This window comes from Alligator sinensis, unplaced genomic scaffold (genome assembly GCF_000455745.1).
Source record: "Alligator sinensis unplaced genomic scaffold, ASM45574v1 scaffold611_2, whole genome shotgun sequence".
Lineage (NCBI taxonomy): Eukaryota > Metazoa > Chordata > Crocodylia > Alligatoridae > Alligator > Alligator sinensis.
Window position 1 is genome coordinate 1875080 of NW_005841869.1, and position 16091 is coordinate 1891170.

The 16091-nt window shown below is 39.2% G+C and overlaps 1 protein-coding gene across 3 annotated transcripts in view; it reads right to left on the reverse strand.

The window, feature by feature from the left end:
- The window catches only part of TTLL11 (tubulin tyrosine ligase like 11), an 88767-nt gene extending 74371 nt beyond the window's left edge, over positions 1 to 14396 (reverse strand). For all 3 annotated transcript variants that reach the window (XM_025194053.1, XM_025194050.1, XM_025194056.1), the window contains exons 1-3: positions 14308 to 14396; positions 11148 to 11244; positions 9168 to 9301 (exon numbers count right to left, since the gene is read on the reverse strand). In XM_025194053.1, coding sequence (XP_025049838.1) covers positions 9168 to 9299 — 132 coding nt within the window. In that variant the 5' untranslated portion in view covers positions 9300 to 9301; positions 11148 to 11244; positions 14308 to 14396. The remainder of the gene's footprint in view (positions 1 to 9167; positions 9302 to 11147; positions 11245 to 14307) is intronic.
- Positions 14397 to 16091: the final 1695 nt, after the last annotated feature.

Consider the following 16091-nt stretch of genomic DNA (forward strand, 5'->3'; position numbering starts at 1 on the left):
GTTACCAGAGAGACAATACTGCATAAGCTAGGAGACACTAACAATCAAATACATCACCAAAACCTACATTTTCTTCCTTTGAACAGACTATACCATGTGCATCTCCAGTGACCAGTTGCCTCTGTTCTTCCATTTGGAGCTGATTACTTCCTGGAAATTACACCAAAGGTACATTACAGCCTGACATTTCACTACCAGTCTTCTGATCAACATGAACAAAGAAAAAATTCTTTCCACTCATTTCGGCAACTGCTGGCAGTGGTTTTGCTCCACATTAAGGAAATCTGTTGCTAGCAGATTACAATTCACATGTTTTCTCTGAGCATACATAGTGTAAAATAAGCAAGGTGAGGAAAGTAAGTCCGGAGTTTGACGGTATTTAATACTGTATCAAAACCTTTGGTTGAATCTCAAATGCATTACATGCCTAGCCTTGTATCTTTCCCCAGTTAGCACTGCTCTTAGATTTTCGAATTACTTCCCCGATTTCTCCTTTATTGTACTGGCTCGGTACGACGCACGCTGCCCCCTAGTGGATGATTGTAAACAACGGTGGGGATTCGAAACAAACAACAAGCAACAAATCCAGATTTAAATGGGAAAAATGCTTAGAGAAATAGCTACACAGAATAAATGCTAATTCTTCCACGGATAACTTTGTATCTCAAGATAAATGCTTCTAATTTGCATCTGCATGGTGTGGATTTCTTAAGAATTATGTCAAGTGCTTTTCACTGTTAATGGGTGATAATGGATTGCCTCCAGGAAAGGACTGTGTATATTCCACAATTTTTCATTGCAAAAAATGCATCTTGACAATTGAATCGATTATCCTGATGGTTAAAAGGGAGATGCCCTTACTAGAAAGGAAATTATTAGATAAGAAATTTTCTATCCTGTCACATGGCATCTCTCAATAAGCCAGCATGAAGCAGCAAGTCACCGAGGTAGCAAGGTTAGGGGAGAAAAGTATAACAAGAAAATAAGGTCTCCCTTAGAAAGCTGATACTTCAAACACCAATCCATTTTGACACTGCAGCTTGCCATGCCTTCCCAGAGAGGAGGCTGCTGCTGATGAAAGCAAGTCCTCTGCCTCACATGTACCAAGAGCGTTGCTTCAGAACCAGGTGGCCGCTTTGCGTACTCCTTATGGTGGAGCAGATGCCCTTTTGTCTATGCTGCAACGCATTTTTGCAGTGTGAGCCTTTATTACTCGTGGTCCTTGTTTCCCCAGTACCCTGTGACGTGGCCATTTCCTTGGCACAATGGCTTAAGTGCTAGGTCCTAGACCCTCACAGTAAATACAGGAAGCAGTTCCACCCAAATCTCCACCTGTGGCCTATCAATGTCTGTAAGCACTCAGAGCCTTACCGGTTTCCAAACCTGGCCTCAAAACCATAAATGGAACAGGTGAGAATTGCAGACATGTCTATTCACATACAAGCATAAAACATCAGGAGTGAGAAACAAATGGGAGTCGCAAAATTCTGAACAGGATCCAGCTAGCCCTCAAAATTTGAAGGTATTTGAATCTGGAGTTTCTACCAGGCCCATTAGTGATTTTTGCATATTGACATGAAGAGAAAGGAGAAGAGAAGAGAAGAGAAGAGAAGAGAAGAGAAGAGAGAAATCTGGCCAGTTTTAATTCCCTAAAGAACCAGTTATCTTATCTGTAAGAAAATTAGATCATTCCATTTGGAAAGAACTGCATTAATACTTGGCAGGACCAAATATAATTATTGTAATAGGGTTACTTAGCCTTTGAACACCACTTGTTAATTGATACATTCATTTAGCAAGAAGTGTTGGGAGGCTAACATCATTCCCAATTGGACACAGTGAATCAGAATTTAACAGGACACTGATAACTAATCTCTGGGCACAAATCTGCACGTTTGTAGGCTGCATATCTTCTATCAACACTTTCAAAGACAATATAATTATTTTTTACATCAGAGAAGAGAACAATCACCCCATCTAAATTGCTTACATTATGACATTCCCAAGAAACAAAGTAAAGTCTCACAAGCTTCAACTTTATTTCTGAGAGGTAGGACCAACAACAACAAAAAAAAGTAGCAACTGGGTCATTGTGAGCACCTGACAGTATCTGCTGGATATATGGATCCCTCATGTTACATGAATAACTGCTACTACCTAAGTTTTACTTGTTTGTACACAAGTAATAAGTCTCTATAGTTTGAGTTTTTACTAAGAAGCCTCAATAAAGGACAGAGAATATTCTGAGCAAAGGATCAGGAAAGATTCAGAGCAATCCAAAATAAAAGTGAATCATAAAATATGACGTGTTTTACAACACATTGCAAGGGAAGGAAAGAACATAGGCATATTTTTAAGTTACCAAAGTTGACATGCCTCAAAGGTATTAAGTTTGCCAAAGATAAGTCGAGCCATCTTGGGGGACTAGATGCCTTGGGAGTCTTGAACACATGTGCAGTCCATTCAAAAGCAGCATCACTGGGCATATCTACACATGCATTCATGAGCTGTAATTGGCACTCCTACACAGTAGCGCCAGCACATGTTTTTTACGTGATGCCAATGCACAGTAGCCTAATTCTACTGCGCATTAGCACAGCTTTCACCATGATGCACTCATGTGCAGCAGAATTAGTCTGCTGGGCTTTTAGCATCTTGTGCAGATGTGCCCACCAGTGCTCAAAAGCTGTTGCCATGTGAAGCTTGTTGGTGACTGGAAAGTGTCTTTAGCAGGCCAGCTGTTAACATACATGTCAGGAATGGCAAAAAATAAGTTTGGCATCCACTGGCAACCTTGTTGGTAGTCTTAGCAGTGAAACCAAGAACTGAACAGGCGACAAAGAATGAGCCATCATGTCACCCTTTACATCCAGCTCAAAGTAGAACAAAACTTTGTACAGTTGTTCTCAGTGCTGTATTAGTACTATGGCTACAGTACTACGGTCTCCAAGACTATAAATCCAGCAACCTTCATGAACATTACAGTCACACACATTTTACTTGGGAGGGAAAAATAACAAACACACTCCGGCACATGCTGCACTTTTCAGAAAAGAAGTCTAAAATGCCAGTTCCCATGAAAAGAGAATGACTGCTGAGAGACGAAGCTGAGAAATTCAGCCACAGGAGCCTAAACATGGAGGGCCAGCCAGGAAAGTCCAGGAGGTCCTGCAGCTGGCCACAGTATTCTCCATGCATAGGAGTCTGAAACCACTTTTCTCTGGCCAAAAACCAATGCACCGCCCAGCACGTTACTGAAATCCCACTGACAATTGGGACACTCTGAACTCACACATTTGAAAATCAAAGAGAAAGAAGTAAATTGCCAGGGCTACACTCTCTAAAATCATCTAGCAATAAGCAGGGAGTAGCTGTTGCTATTGCTTTACACAAGTTCACAAAAGTAGCGTGGGAAATTGTTTTTCCTTGATAGTTTGTACTCTGAGGCACCAGTCAAGTCCACCAGTCCATGAAGACCGCTGGGATTCTCAGGGCTGACTATGGCTTTCTAACAGCTACATTAGAAAATCCATCTATGCTGGTCCATGCTATTATCCCACCTGTGAGATGTGTAACGAGGGTTTTACTCTACTGGGAGTCCCACCATTCAACCTTCCCATTTGCTGTAGTGTGAATTAAAATGTAATTATTTAGAGTTAGGATTTGCACATGGACAACTGATAATATTAATGGAATGGCAGGTCACTTTGAGGCACAAGACAGCATCAGATATCGACTTGACCCTATACTAAAGTATATGGAAAAATAAGATTAAATGGGACTTGTTGCATGAGTAAGGAAAGCAAGATTTGACCACTGATGGTTTTACCCCCCAAACCACAAAAAAGGTTTCTGTAGGAGACACCAACCTTCTAATTCACCCTGGAGAAAGTTAATGTTAGGAAAGGGATATTTGATAAGCCTTCACATTCATGCCCTGCTATGTTCCTAGACACACACGCAGTGCAAATCATGGCTTACTAGGGCAGTGAACAAAGAGCTTTGCTGCATTAGAAGCACAGGGACAATATGCCTCCCATTCCCCATTTCTGCTGCTCCTGCCTTGGGCTCTTTCTGTTCAGGGGCAGCAGCTCTCTGCTGAAGGAGAATAGTACTTTCTGGGGACAACTTCAATGGCAACCTGCTTTGCAATACTGTATTTTAACAATCACTTCAACTGCTGTTCAAGTCCAGAACAAAGCACCTGCTTACTGCAGACAGACCAGGGAATTGTAGCACCATTAAGCCAGGTGCTCCAAACCTGCTAGTTTCAGAGCTCAGCAAAGAGCTTCTCTCTGACATGCTCCAAAATCAAACGCAATCAGTTATTTCCCTAGCCAGTGAAGACATGAACAGTCCTCCTAGACAGGCAGATGAATCACATTTCAACCCATTTTGTCCGAGACGAGATGCAACACAGTCAACCACATAAACCACCTCTCCCTTCTTTAAAAAAAAAGGACTTTTTGGATAATATGAAAATGTGATGACTGAAAAAAAATATCAGGGGACAGACTTTAGAATGAGAAAAGACTCCTACCCACATAGTCAGACTAGTTCCTCTATGGAAAACCAGGTCCAAGGACTCAACTTAGCACTTTTGCTATAAGTACTAATCCGCAGCCAAATATGGTAATTTGGTTTGCTGCGTTATTAAAGATCAACAATCCTATTAACTCCTTCCATAATCCATTCACTTGCCCTGGAAAGGACCTCATTTTTCTACCAACGTGGACATGCCGCCAAGCCTACTGAAGCAGACAGATGTTGGGGTTTATACATGCTCTCAGCCGTTTGCCTTTCAAATCCAGTAAAGTATTTTACCACATTTCCAGGCATGCTTCAAAGCCTTACTTTCCGCCCTGCACTCTCTTATTTGGCCTTCCAGTCCCTCGGTACTAATATGTGCCAACCAAGGAAAAAATAAATCTTGAAATCAGGGATCTAATCTGGGAACAATCTGCCTGGTCTTTCACCAGACGGATCGGCCTCAAGAAAGCAGATTTGTGGTCTTGAAGGAAATGCCTGAAGGGCTTCTCCAAAACTAGCATAAACATACAGCATAAAGTACATGGGCATTTTTGGTCAGCCCCCATACCATTAGAAGGTTTATGCATTATGTCTGAAAAACAATGTAATACAATTTTAGCACAGCTTTCTACCTGGTGTGGATGGAGTAAATGGTGTTAAAAAACATATTAGCCTAAGGGTCAAGACAGTGGGAAGAGTAGGGTACTTAAGACTAACCAGAGCCTGAAGCACTATACTGACACAGTGATCAGTCGTTTAGAAAGGAGAGTGTGTGTATCCGGGGGTGGGGCAGACAGCTTTCATTCTGTAATAATGCTCATTCAAGAACTGATTCGCTCTGGTTTAAATACCAGCCATGTTCTCTTGAGCAAAAGTGCAAATAAAATGTCGCTCTCATGACACTGCTAACAAAGCAAACCAGAACAGGTGAGAACATGACAAAACTTTGTAATGTGTTACTCCAAAATCCACAGAAACCAAACCGACTGTTATGACTTTTTTTTATTTAAAGTATGAAGCTGGATATTATATTCCAACCACATTGTAAATTGTATTCCAGGTTATTTGGGGAAAAAAAAAAAGAGTGTGTGGCAGCAGCTTTGTCCAGACTGATCTTAACATCTTCTATTTGACTAATGCAGTAAAGTACCTTGACTCAGAGTCTTAGTGGTATCTTTACATACCTCAAGCCCCTTCAGAGTGCAGGTTCCTACAAAACTGATGCAAAATAAAAATGATTTAAGGGAGGACACAGGTGCACTACAGAAATGAAATTAGCTTACCTTTGAAAAGTAACCACTGTATGTCTGTACCAGTCCCTAAAATGAAAGTGTATCCAATATTTAAAGAGAGAGAGAGAGCCCACAAAAGGGCTACAATATTTGATATTCTCTTTCACTCATTAGTTGGACATCTAGATTCTCCAGGAAAAAGCTGCATAGACAAATTTGTGGAGACCGTTATCTTGAGTATAAGTTGAGAAGCCACATTTATACAGGTTTTGACAGAAAAACACAGGTTCTCTTTACTGGATGATTTGGAAAGAAAACTTAAAAAGATGTGGTAGATTTGAATGTACAAAGACTATAACATTCATGCCCACACATATATGAGGTCTCTAACAGCAAAAGAACAGATTAAACCACCAAAATTAAGCTCTGCCTGAAAAATTGGAATGTTTAAATTAGGTTCTTATTAAAATTAATCAAATTCTGCCTATTCATCATGCTCAGAGGCAGTACAAGACAGCAGGAAAGTAATCAAGGTCCTGGTTTGAATCCCAGCCTACACACTTTTGAATAAGACATTCCTATTAAAAAGAGAATTTACCATTGGCTCTGTGGTTTGAACAGATTATTTCTTAGTACTTGGCAATAGTTTTTAGCATAATCCCCAAAAGATTTCTTTATCTGTTCCTCATTTTCTGATACTTTGAGATACTGGCAGTCCACGTTTTGAGGTATAGCAGCAATCACATATGAAAGATTTATGGCAAAAAACTTCTGAGAGACTTATAAACTGTGAAAACCTTACAAAGGAGTTCTGTGAATGAAAGTAGCGTTACCCATTTAAAATACCTAAACAAGCCTTTTCAAGGTACAAAGTCTGTGAAAGATAGCACCATTTGAAATAAATATGAAAACGAAGTTCTAAACCTCTATGTAGCTTCAAGACAAAAGTCTATAGACCTAGCTATATGGGAACAAACAGAATGGCACTTCTTCCTTGAGGTGGTTGCCATCTGAGAAATTACAAATTGTATTGGGCAGCTATATATATTTAGCTTTCTCAAAATAATATCGATAGAATAAAGTAAATTTTAAAACCATTGTCAGAAATACCTGCCACCAGTTTGGTTTCATATAAATGATGCTCATGCAATCACAGTGTAGCTTGTATTTCCTAGCCAGAGACCCATGTACATCAAGTTAGCAAGATGGCAGCTCTCTCATTGATTGTTTTTAAAAACGGGGGGTTGGAAAATGAATATCCACGCTAAGTAGGAATTGAGTTGAGGGAAGACAGAATGGAAAAAAGTTGGTAGCCCCTGGCTGGTTCAGAGAGAGCAAGAGCGAGAGCTAGATAGATAAGCATTAGCCTCCTGTTTGTAGAACTGGATAAGTATTAAGACATACTAGAGGTAATTTTATTTTGGCAGCGCATAGTAACTCAGCAAGGAGGAGCAACATCACCAAACAGTTCACAGATTTCACCTTTAGGTTATCTATTAAAATAGAGACAAGCAGCATCTCACCCAGAGTCTCAGTCTAGCTCTTTGAGACAAGTTCCCTCACTACTAAACTTAATATGAATGGAGATGAGTTCACCTCTCACTCCTAGGACATGTTATAATTACAGCTCCTAGTTGCAGAGTGAACAAGTATAGACAAGACACTCCCAAGCCACTGATATCAGTGAGACATTGAAGGATAGGTTGTACAAATCTGCCTGAAATGCTGGGTGAATTCCATGCCACCACATCTTCACTGGTGCTAGGATTAGAGTTAGCATAAGCCATCTCGGGTGAGTTTACACAGGCTATAAATTACAGGTCCAACTATACAACCTTCCCCACACCAGTCTCCAAAGGTCTGCCTACAATGCAGACACTGAATATATTGTGCTATACCTACTAATAGATAGGAAGAAGACTTCAATCTCCAGCAGGCTTTTTTATTTTTTAAATACAACAGTTAAATAAGCAAAGCTTAGAGAACTCCTCTTGGAACTTCTGAGGGACTAGGACCCCCAATTGCATCCCAAAGACCGACATAGTGGCAGAGTTTTATTCAATTCTGTGCTCTTGTGTTTTTAAGTAGAACATAAACTCTTACGGCATAAAAATATAATGTTTGATAACAAGAACTATACTTTTCTCAAATACAGATGGAAGAACATATGCAAAGGAAACTCCGAGGAATGTGTTATTGGACATCTGCTGTTCTTGGAATGGAAACCAAAAACCCTCTCCACTGCAATGAGAGCTTATTGTGTTATTTGTTTTTGTACAGTGCCACCTGCTGACAGCATGGACATTGCTCTTATAAACTGAACTGTGCTAGGAGACATTTGCAGTGCTGCTCCCCCTAAAAAAATTACTGCATTATAATTAAAAATCAGCGGAATTCCCACAGGAATCCTAGTTGGAAGCACAGTGCAGCACTCAGAAGTTTAACCCAAAGCTCTCTTTGCTCAGCTCTTAGAATCCCCAATTTGACTGCAGTTTATACCCTTTTTTACCAAGCTACCTTGTATCTGAAATAACAAAGCTAAAGACACTGTACGAAATTCATTTAGTTTTACGGTCATTAATACAGTTTCAGTCAAATCATCCCAAATGTCTGAGGAGTACGTATTAGGTGGTGACCTCTGGTTTCTCTCTAATACAATAACCTCACTGGCAGTAAAGTGACATACACACTGTAGAGATCTAATAAAATCCATACCTTTTTCCACTCACTTTTCCAAGTGGAGGATACTGCAGAATGCAAGGATGCACTGGGTAACCCAGACAGAGTTAAAATAAACGTATACAGTATTTTATAACAGAACCAGAAACTGCTACACAACTTCTAATTTAATTAGTTTGGGGTTTTATGAAAAGGAGTTTTATTACATTTGGAATATTTAAAAAAGAAACAGTCTGGCAGGTCACTCAGACACTCATTCCACATGCAGGAAGACATGAATATATAATATAAAATATACAGGTTAAGAAACTCAGCTTTGAAGGATTCATATACAACAGCCTGGATGAACTAAAAAGACTTCAGTGATAATGAAGTTGGTGAGATGTCACATTCCACAGACCTCCCAATACTCTTTCGTTCTTAGCCCAGTAAAATACATAGGAAAAAAGGGGCTTGCATTTCTGCTGGCTTCAATTTCAAACCCGACGTTTGTTGTCAAGGGGGAGATGTAGTGTTTTTGCTATTATTTCTACAGCATAGCAAAGGCAGCTCACCAAGCCTACCTGATCTGAGGCAAATGGAAAAAGATATATTCCCCAGAATCAACATCACCATTTTTTTTAAATAATCTAACAGATAAATGAAAGCAAAAGGTAATAAGGAATGACAAGGCCACAATAGCCTACTGGCAACATTGTTCAGAGAGCAGGATGAAAAGTGACATACCTCAGCAACAAAGAGGGGAAACTCTTCTGGCAGAATCCAGGAGCGGGGATAGAAGTTGTACTCTTCAGGAAACAGATCCTGCATTGTTCGCACTGCCCGGCTCAGGGTAATTTTACGCACCATTTCTGTCATACCTGGGGAAAATAAAATACGGTGCTTAGAAGCACTGAAAACTATTCACTTAGGCCTTGCTCTGCATAGTAAAGCAAGCTGGTATGTTGTTACTTACCATACATTTAAGCATGGGCGTTGTTTTCAATGTAAGCGGCACATTTTTAGTTAGTCGTGGTAATGGAAGATTTTCCTTGGGGATTTATTTGCATTGCACTCAGCACTGTATGTTTGGGAAAGCTGTAAGCTAGCTGTCCAAACTGCCACAGGAAATAAAGAAAGGAATATTCTTGTCCAAACAATGATTAACATACTGCTTCAGCCAGGAATTTTTACCTTATTTTGCTGACATGCCAGAAACAGGAGACAACACTTGATCCAGACACTGGAATTATCTCTAATTATTTACCATCATTGCAACAAGTATGTTAGAGATAAAAACGTTTCCTTTTATATAAGCAGCTTCGAAGTCTATTTTGTTCAATCGCCTCATCCTTCCAATTGCCTTAGACTCCCATGGAAGAAAATAACTGGAAGTTGCAAGTGACAAGAAAAATTGCACAAAGTGCTGAAAAGATCACAGGACTGGGTCCTGTTAACATTCCTGGGAGTTACAATGCATTATGGAAGGACTTCCGTATCTCTCTAACCTCGCTGATCGGTTCATTTCTTCTTGCTTACCACATGAACACAGGATACAGCTCAGGTAGATACTGCACATGACAAGAGATTTAAACAACCAGAAAACTACAGCACTTTACAAGCTGTAGGTGCATTGTCCACAAGCAGGAAAAAGTCAGTGTCAGTGGAGCATAAAGTTCTATATCTGGAGTTTCTCATTCAGCATACTAACCGCTGCAATAAATCTGAAGTGAAGGGCTTAGATAAGTCAATACCCTAAGCTCTTAGCTCTTATTTAGTGGGATCTAGACTGGGATTAAATGAGAAATAAGGGGGCTTAAAATAGTAGAATAGTCATAATAAAATGAGAGCTGACATGAACTCTTCAATATTAAAAAATCCATCTAAGGAACTGTGCTCTGAGCTCTTCCCAGAAACAGACCAGAGTTCAATATAAAATTGATTGTTTCCACCATAAAAAAGCAAAACAAAAGCCAAAGAACCCGCAGAGGCAACATTTGTATTGATGTTACAGAATGCACAAGAACTGTTTCTCCATTTCATTTTCATCATAATCTAATGTTCGAGTTTTTTTAATTAATGTATGCATACATCTACTACTCCACTCTTCAAGCAGCCTTAGTGTCCGCTTAAAACCTTGATCCATTCTGGCATTCATACCACATATTAGGAAGAGATTTAGTTATTATTGATTTATAAGGTATGATTCACAATTTAGGAACCTTTTCCAATATATGGCTTGCCAAACATCAAGAATATAGTACAATGGGGCAAATCCTAGTCCTGGTGACAGCAATGAGTCGTGCCATTCCCTTCTTTGGGACTAGGATTTGATCTGATGCTTTTTTTTTTTTTTTTTAAATCTGGACATCAGTTAGTTGGACACTGGAGTCCAGATATAAAAAGCCCTGGATCTGGTTCTCATGTAATACGGGTGATCTGTATTTCCCTTCTGGCTTTGTCATCATTTTGGATTCACAATTCTAAACATCTACTAATAAAATTCAATCTATTTTCTGATTAATGAAGACTCTCTTAGCTCCGGACCCTCCCTGAATGCCACTCCGATCCCCTTCCTCTGCCCGATCCACTGCTCTTCTTTCAGCTCCCTGCCCAATCTGCTGCATGCCACACACGGAGGCTGCCTGTGTCATTTGTGGTACACATAACAGTTAAATGATCATCTTTTAAAAGCAACTGTTTAACTAATAACGCAAGGACAATTACCTGGAAGCTTGTTGACTTGACCTGAGAATATATCGTTATCATGAAACGATACTCCATGCCAATAGATATCACAAGGTAAGCGCCGACCAAATGGACACTGGAAAAAAGATGCAACAGGAGTGTTAAAAAGAGAGATTAGCTATACAAACCACGTGCCACACATAATTCATGATAATTCATTAGCTTTGTTAACAGCAAACAGACAGAGTTTTAGCTTGGAGTATAAAGGTGTATAAAGAAGAAACAAGAAATCCATTGTTGTTTATCGCTTCCAGAAGTTAATGGTGTCTTTAAAAAAAAAAAAAAAAAAAACAGAAAAAATTTAACTGAAGTTAAGAAGAGAATCTTGCAAATTGACCAATCATAAGTTTACTAAATCTCTCTCACTTAGGGAGAAGCGTAATTATCCCTACAGCATTAGGCATACTTAAGAAGCCCTTTTCTTGCGAGAAAGTAATTCCTCCATCATTATCTACTCTGCAATGCTGGTGCTCATTATCAAAAGCTAGGTCATTCAAAAAGTTAAGCAGGGGATCAAAACAGGGTAAGGCTCCTCCATTCCATCCAATTCCTCCTATCAAAAAGGGAACGATGATCCTCAACATTTCACTCTCTCATATATATAGTAAGTGAAGTAAATATATTGTTTAGACAAAATGCATGCAGTATTTTTTTAAAGACCTGCCTTAGGGCCGCTGTTGTTGGCGGGGAGCAAAGAGGGCCACACAATATTTCTTACCCATTCAAAATTTTCATTTTTCCCCATGACTGAATAAGTATTGTAACAAATTCACAAAAGTAGGTTGTATTATGGCAGGAATATAAGATGAAATCATTGCAAAAAACAAATGTGCTATGATTTTGCTTCCCGTTACATCAGTTTTCAGATGCTATCCAGTAACATTTTGGTATTCTCCACTTGCACTTCCTCTAACAATTTAACTATTAAAAGGAAACTTTACAGCAAATGAAGGCCTTAATAATCTCTTATATTCTGCAACAGTTTCTCATTGTTTACTGTTAAGTTTAATTTCACTCTCTGAAAGAAATCCTTATTAGCACCAAACGCTTTTAGGCAAAAGGAAAAAAACTTGATAAAGTTTTCAAGTGAACTGGTTCCTTTATTTGCAACTTTAATTAAAATTTCAGTTTATTCAGTAAATAGCTTTGAAAATTAATTAAAACGCTAATTTAGGACTGCATATTTTCTCCTTTTCCCAATTCATAGGGGTGACATGCACAACATAAACAGAGCTAGAGGATTCTTGACTCGTTTCATTATTATTCTGTCTGCAACCAAAAAAAAAAAAATGTGTTTTTAGTATGTGTGAAAATTAATTCCGTTAGGCTCCGAAAGACAATCAGTGGCCTTAACCCCTTTCTCCACAGGTATATCCAAGAATATAGATTCAGTGATGGGTCTCAGATTGCCCTTCCCACTAAAAACTTGAGCAATTTATTTATTTATTAAATGAAATTGAAATGAAGTGAATGAAATTTGCATTTATATAGCACCTTTCATCTGCATAGGAATGCAAAGCACTTTACAAACATTGCACAGAAATCATTTCACAACAGATGAAGTGTAAGCACCTCCGGGCTGGAACACCGCAGCCATTTTACAACGGAAAGGTACTCAATGGTTCACAAGGGAAAGGGACGTCACTGTTCTTGGCAAATCAGGGAGTAATTAAGCAACTCAACAACTAGGTTTCACCAAGAGTGGGAAGGACACCCCTACGCTTCTGAATGAAGTGCATCTTCTTCAAGGTGTGCACCTTCATTTTATATAAGAATATAAATAAGCAACGGGTCAAACTTTGGGCCCAGCCTAGCAGGGCAAAACATATATAAACCTGGCTTAAACTAATCCCTTCAGGAGCCCCTGTACGCTAGGCAATGAAGCCACTTTATCTGCTCCTCCGCTATCCACTCCCGGCTCCTAACGCCAAGGAACAGAGAAAAGGAGACAATTGTGGCACTGTACCTACAGTTGGCTGGTGGAAGAGAAAGCAGCCCCAGATCTACCCCATGTGAAACCAAGCACTGTTCTGGGGCTCACCACCAGCTCACAGAATTTAGGAGCCACAGAAGTGACCTAAAGTCACTATTGCCTCTTCTTCTGCTCCTGTGCCAAGGACATGCAACAGGCACAGAGGAGCCAGTCTGGGTTTTTCAGTTCAAAACAACTTCAAGCCTGTCCTTAATTAATCTCAACTCTTCAAGACATTTCTTATATGCCTCCCAAGTCTAAATAAAGAGATCTTTGCCTGAACAAAACCACAAGAGAGGGCACTGAGTGAACAGATTTGTTTTCACAATTTTGACAAACTTTATCAATCACAGTCAAACTGCCCTATTTCTCCTCCTTGATTGGAAGGCAATAACTGAAACTCCATTTCACAGATCACATCAGTCTGTTCCATCCTGATACAGGACAAGTTAAATGTTCTTGGCTTCTAGTCAGAGTTTCCAAGCATAAAATTTCAAATTATTTCTATACCTCTCTGCCTCTACTGAATAGTTAGACAAACGAAATATTCAATGCTTGGATATGTTGTCTCAGATGTACGTGGCTTCTTTTTTTCCTGCTGATCAAGTGTTTGCATCTAGATGGACTGATTTATAGAAAGATGAATAAACTCAAGGGCAGAGGCTTAATTTATATCTGCTATTTCATTTGGCATATCAGATTCATTTCAATAATCTGATCCACTAAGGCCATGCCTACACCATGAACACACCGTGCTCCGCAGCAGCACTCAAGCATGCAGTGCTGTTCCAACCAGGCTGCTCCCTATGGTGAAAGGCATATTTCTACACGCAGGAGAGCAGCTCATGTGTGATGCCATACACATGTGTTTACGCTGCTTCTGATTTAGGAAACAGCCGGCGCAACAAGGCACAGCCTGTTTAAAGACATCATGCAGTCAGTTTACTGTGTAGACAAAGCCTACACCAAATAGCTCACTCTAATGACATTAAGAGGACTTCACTGGTCTGCAATAATTCTGCTACGCGTTTTGCTAGCCCCACCCCTGCACAACATCCAGGATGTAGCTATTACGGCCGATACAGGAATTTAGAATAAAACTGAAGTTAAGTAACATTGTTTGCATTTGCTGCATCTGATAATAAAAAAGTTGAACATGCCCATTACCCATTTTCTTTTGCAACTTCTTGATGTACCAATCTTCGCATCATTCTCCACTCATGGTATTGTTCTCTCTGGTCAGTAATGAATTTGCCTCTATAAATAAAACCAACTTTAACCAAACACAGATAAAACTAGCAGACAGTCTCTTCCCCTGATTAGGGATCCTGGTTCTCTCCTATTTTAAAAAATCCGCAATTTTTGGATTTAAAAGAGTAACCCCAAATCCACATTTTCTGCGATTAAAATGAAATGCTGCTAATATGTCGATATATGTCTCTATAGGTATATCTATATATAGTGGCATTTCATTTTAATCTCAAATCCACATTTTTCCGTGATTAAACTGAAATAGCACTATCTATTAGTGGCGTTTCATTTTAAATCACAGAAAAATGTGGATTTGGGGTTACTTTTTTAAATCTGAAAATTGGAGATTTTTTTTTTTTTTAACAGGAGAGAACCGGATCCCTGCTGACAACTACCATACGTGGCAAAAACAATAAGTTGGTCTCTCACAGATCATGCTGGTATTGCACATTCAGTTACAAGAAAAGCTCTTTTCCTACAATCAATTTGTCCATATTTATCTTATCATTACATCACATTCGTGGATGACATACAACATAATGATCTTTTGGAATCCACTGAAGGGTAAAATTATTCCCAAATCATTTAAAAAATAATAATTAATCAAATTGATGAGAGGTTGAAAGCATTTCAGCCAATCGTCCCCTACTATCCCCAATGTACACCCCAAAAATCTCTTTCTAGTATAAAACGTGCATGCATCTTTGAGGGAAAAAAAGTTACTAAAAATTAACAGTGAAAGATCTGCCTAGTTCCCTGCTGTCATAATCACTCTTTACTATCCCATCCTATTTGCAGTACTCACCAGAACTGAATACTAATCCATTACTTGCTCCAAAGTGAAAATATGCCATTGAATGCATACTGATTGCTCTTGATATATATCATTTAGTAAAAATCTTAACAGCTCATTTTAAAGGTCTACGGATCCATGATACATTAGAGTTTTGGAATTCCCATCACAGTGTGTTGAAGCCTGAGACTATTTTATTAATGGAGCTGGAATGATAAAGCCACTTTGTGTTGTGAAATTTGACTGATCATGCAGTGATTTGTTTTGAGGGAAGTTAGTGTTAGAGCTGAAAGAGAACCTCATAGTGAAAATTAGCTGCAACTTTAAGCATAGACTAGCACTGCAGAAAAGGCTTAAGTCCTTATATCTATATTTGGACAGCAGCAAAAAAGAAGAAGATACAAAAACACCGACTACACTGACATTCAGCTGACTCTTTCCTACATCATGACAAATCAGCCTGCCCCAGATACAATTAGTTCTAAAGTAAGTGCAAAAGGAGGAAGTGCAGCTTTCCTACATGCAACATGAGAATGCACAAGACGGCAAACAGATCCTTAATGCAACTCCAATGACTTCCATGCAGCTCCGCAAGGGATGAAATTTGCCCAATATCACAGTCTAATCACATTTTCTATTTCTTTCGTAAATTGCTTTTATTGATTTATGTGACAGAAAGGAGGAGAGATAGTGCAGCTCTATGGACACATAGCACAAGAACTTCAGAAAATGTCTGATTTTTATCTTTTACAGTCAAAATAAAAACAAAATCAGGCTCAAAGGACTCTAGCATTAGTCACAGATCTGTATTTCTGTTGGTCATGCCACTACAGCCTTTCCAGAACCCAGCAGCACTCTTTCTTGACCATTCACAGCCACACACAGCAGGCCTGCAATTTTAAAGAAG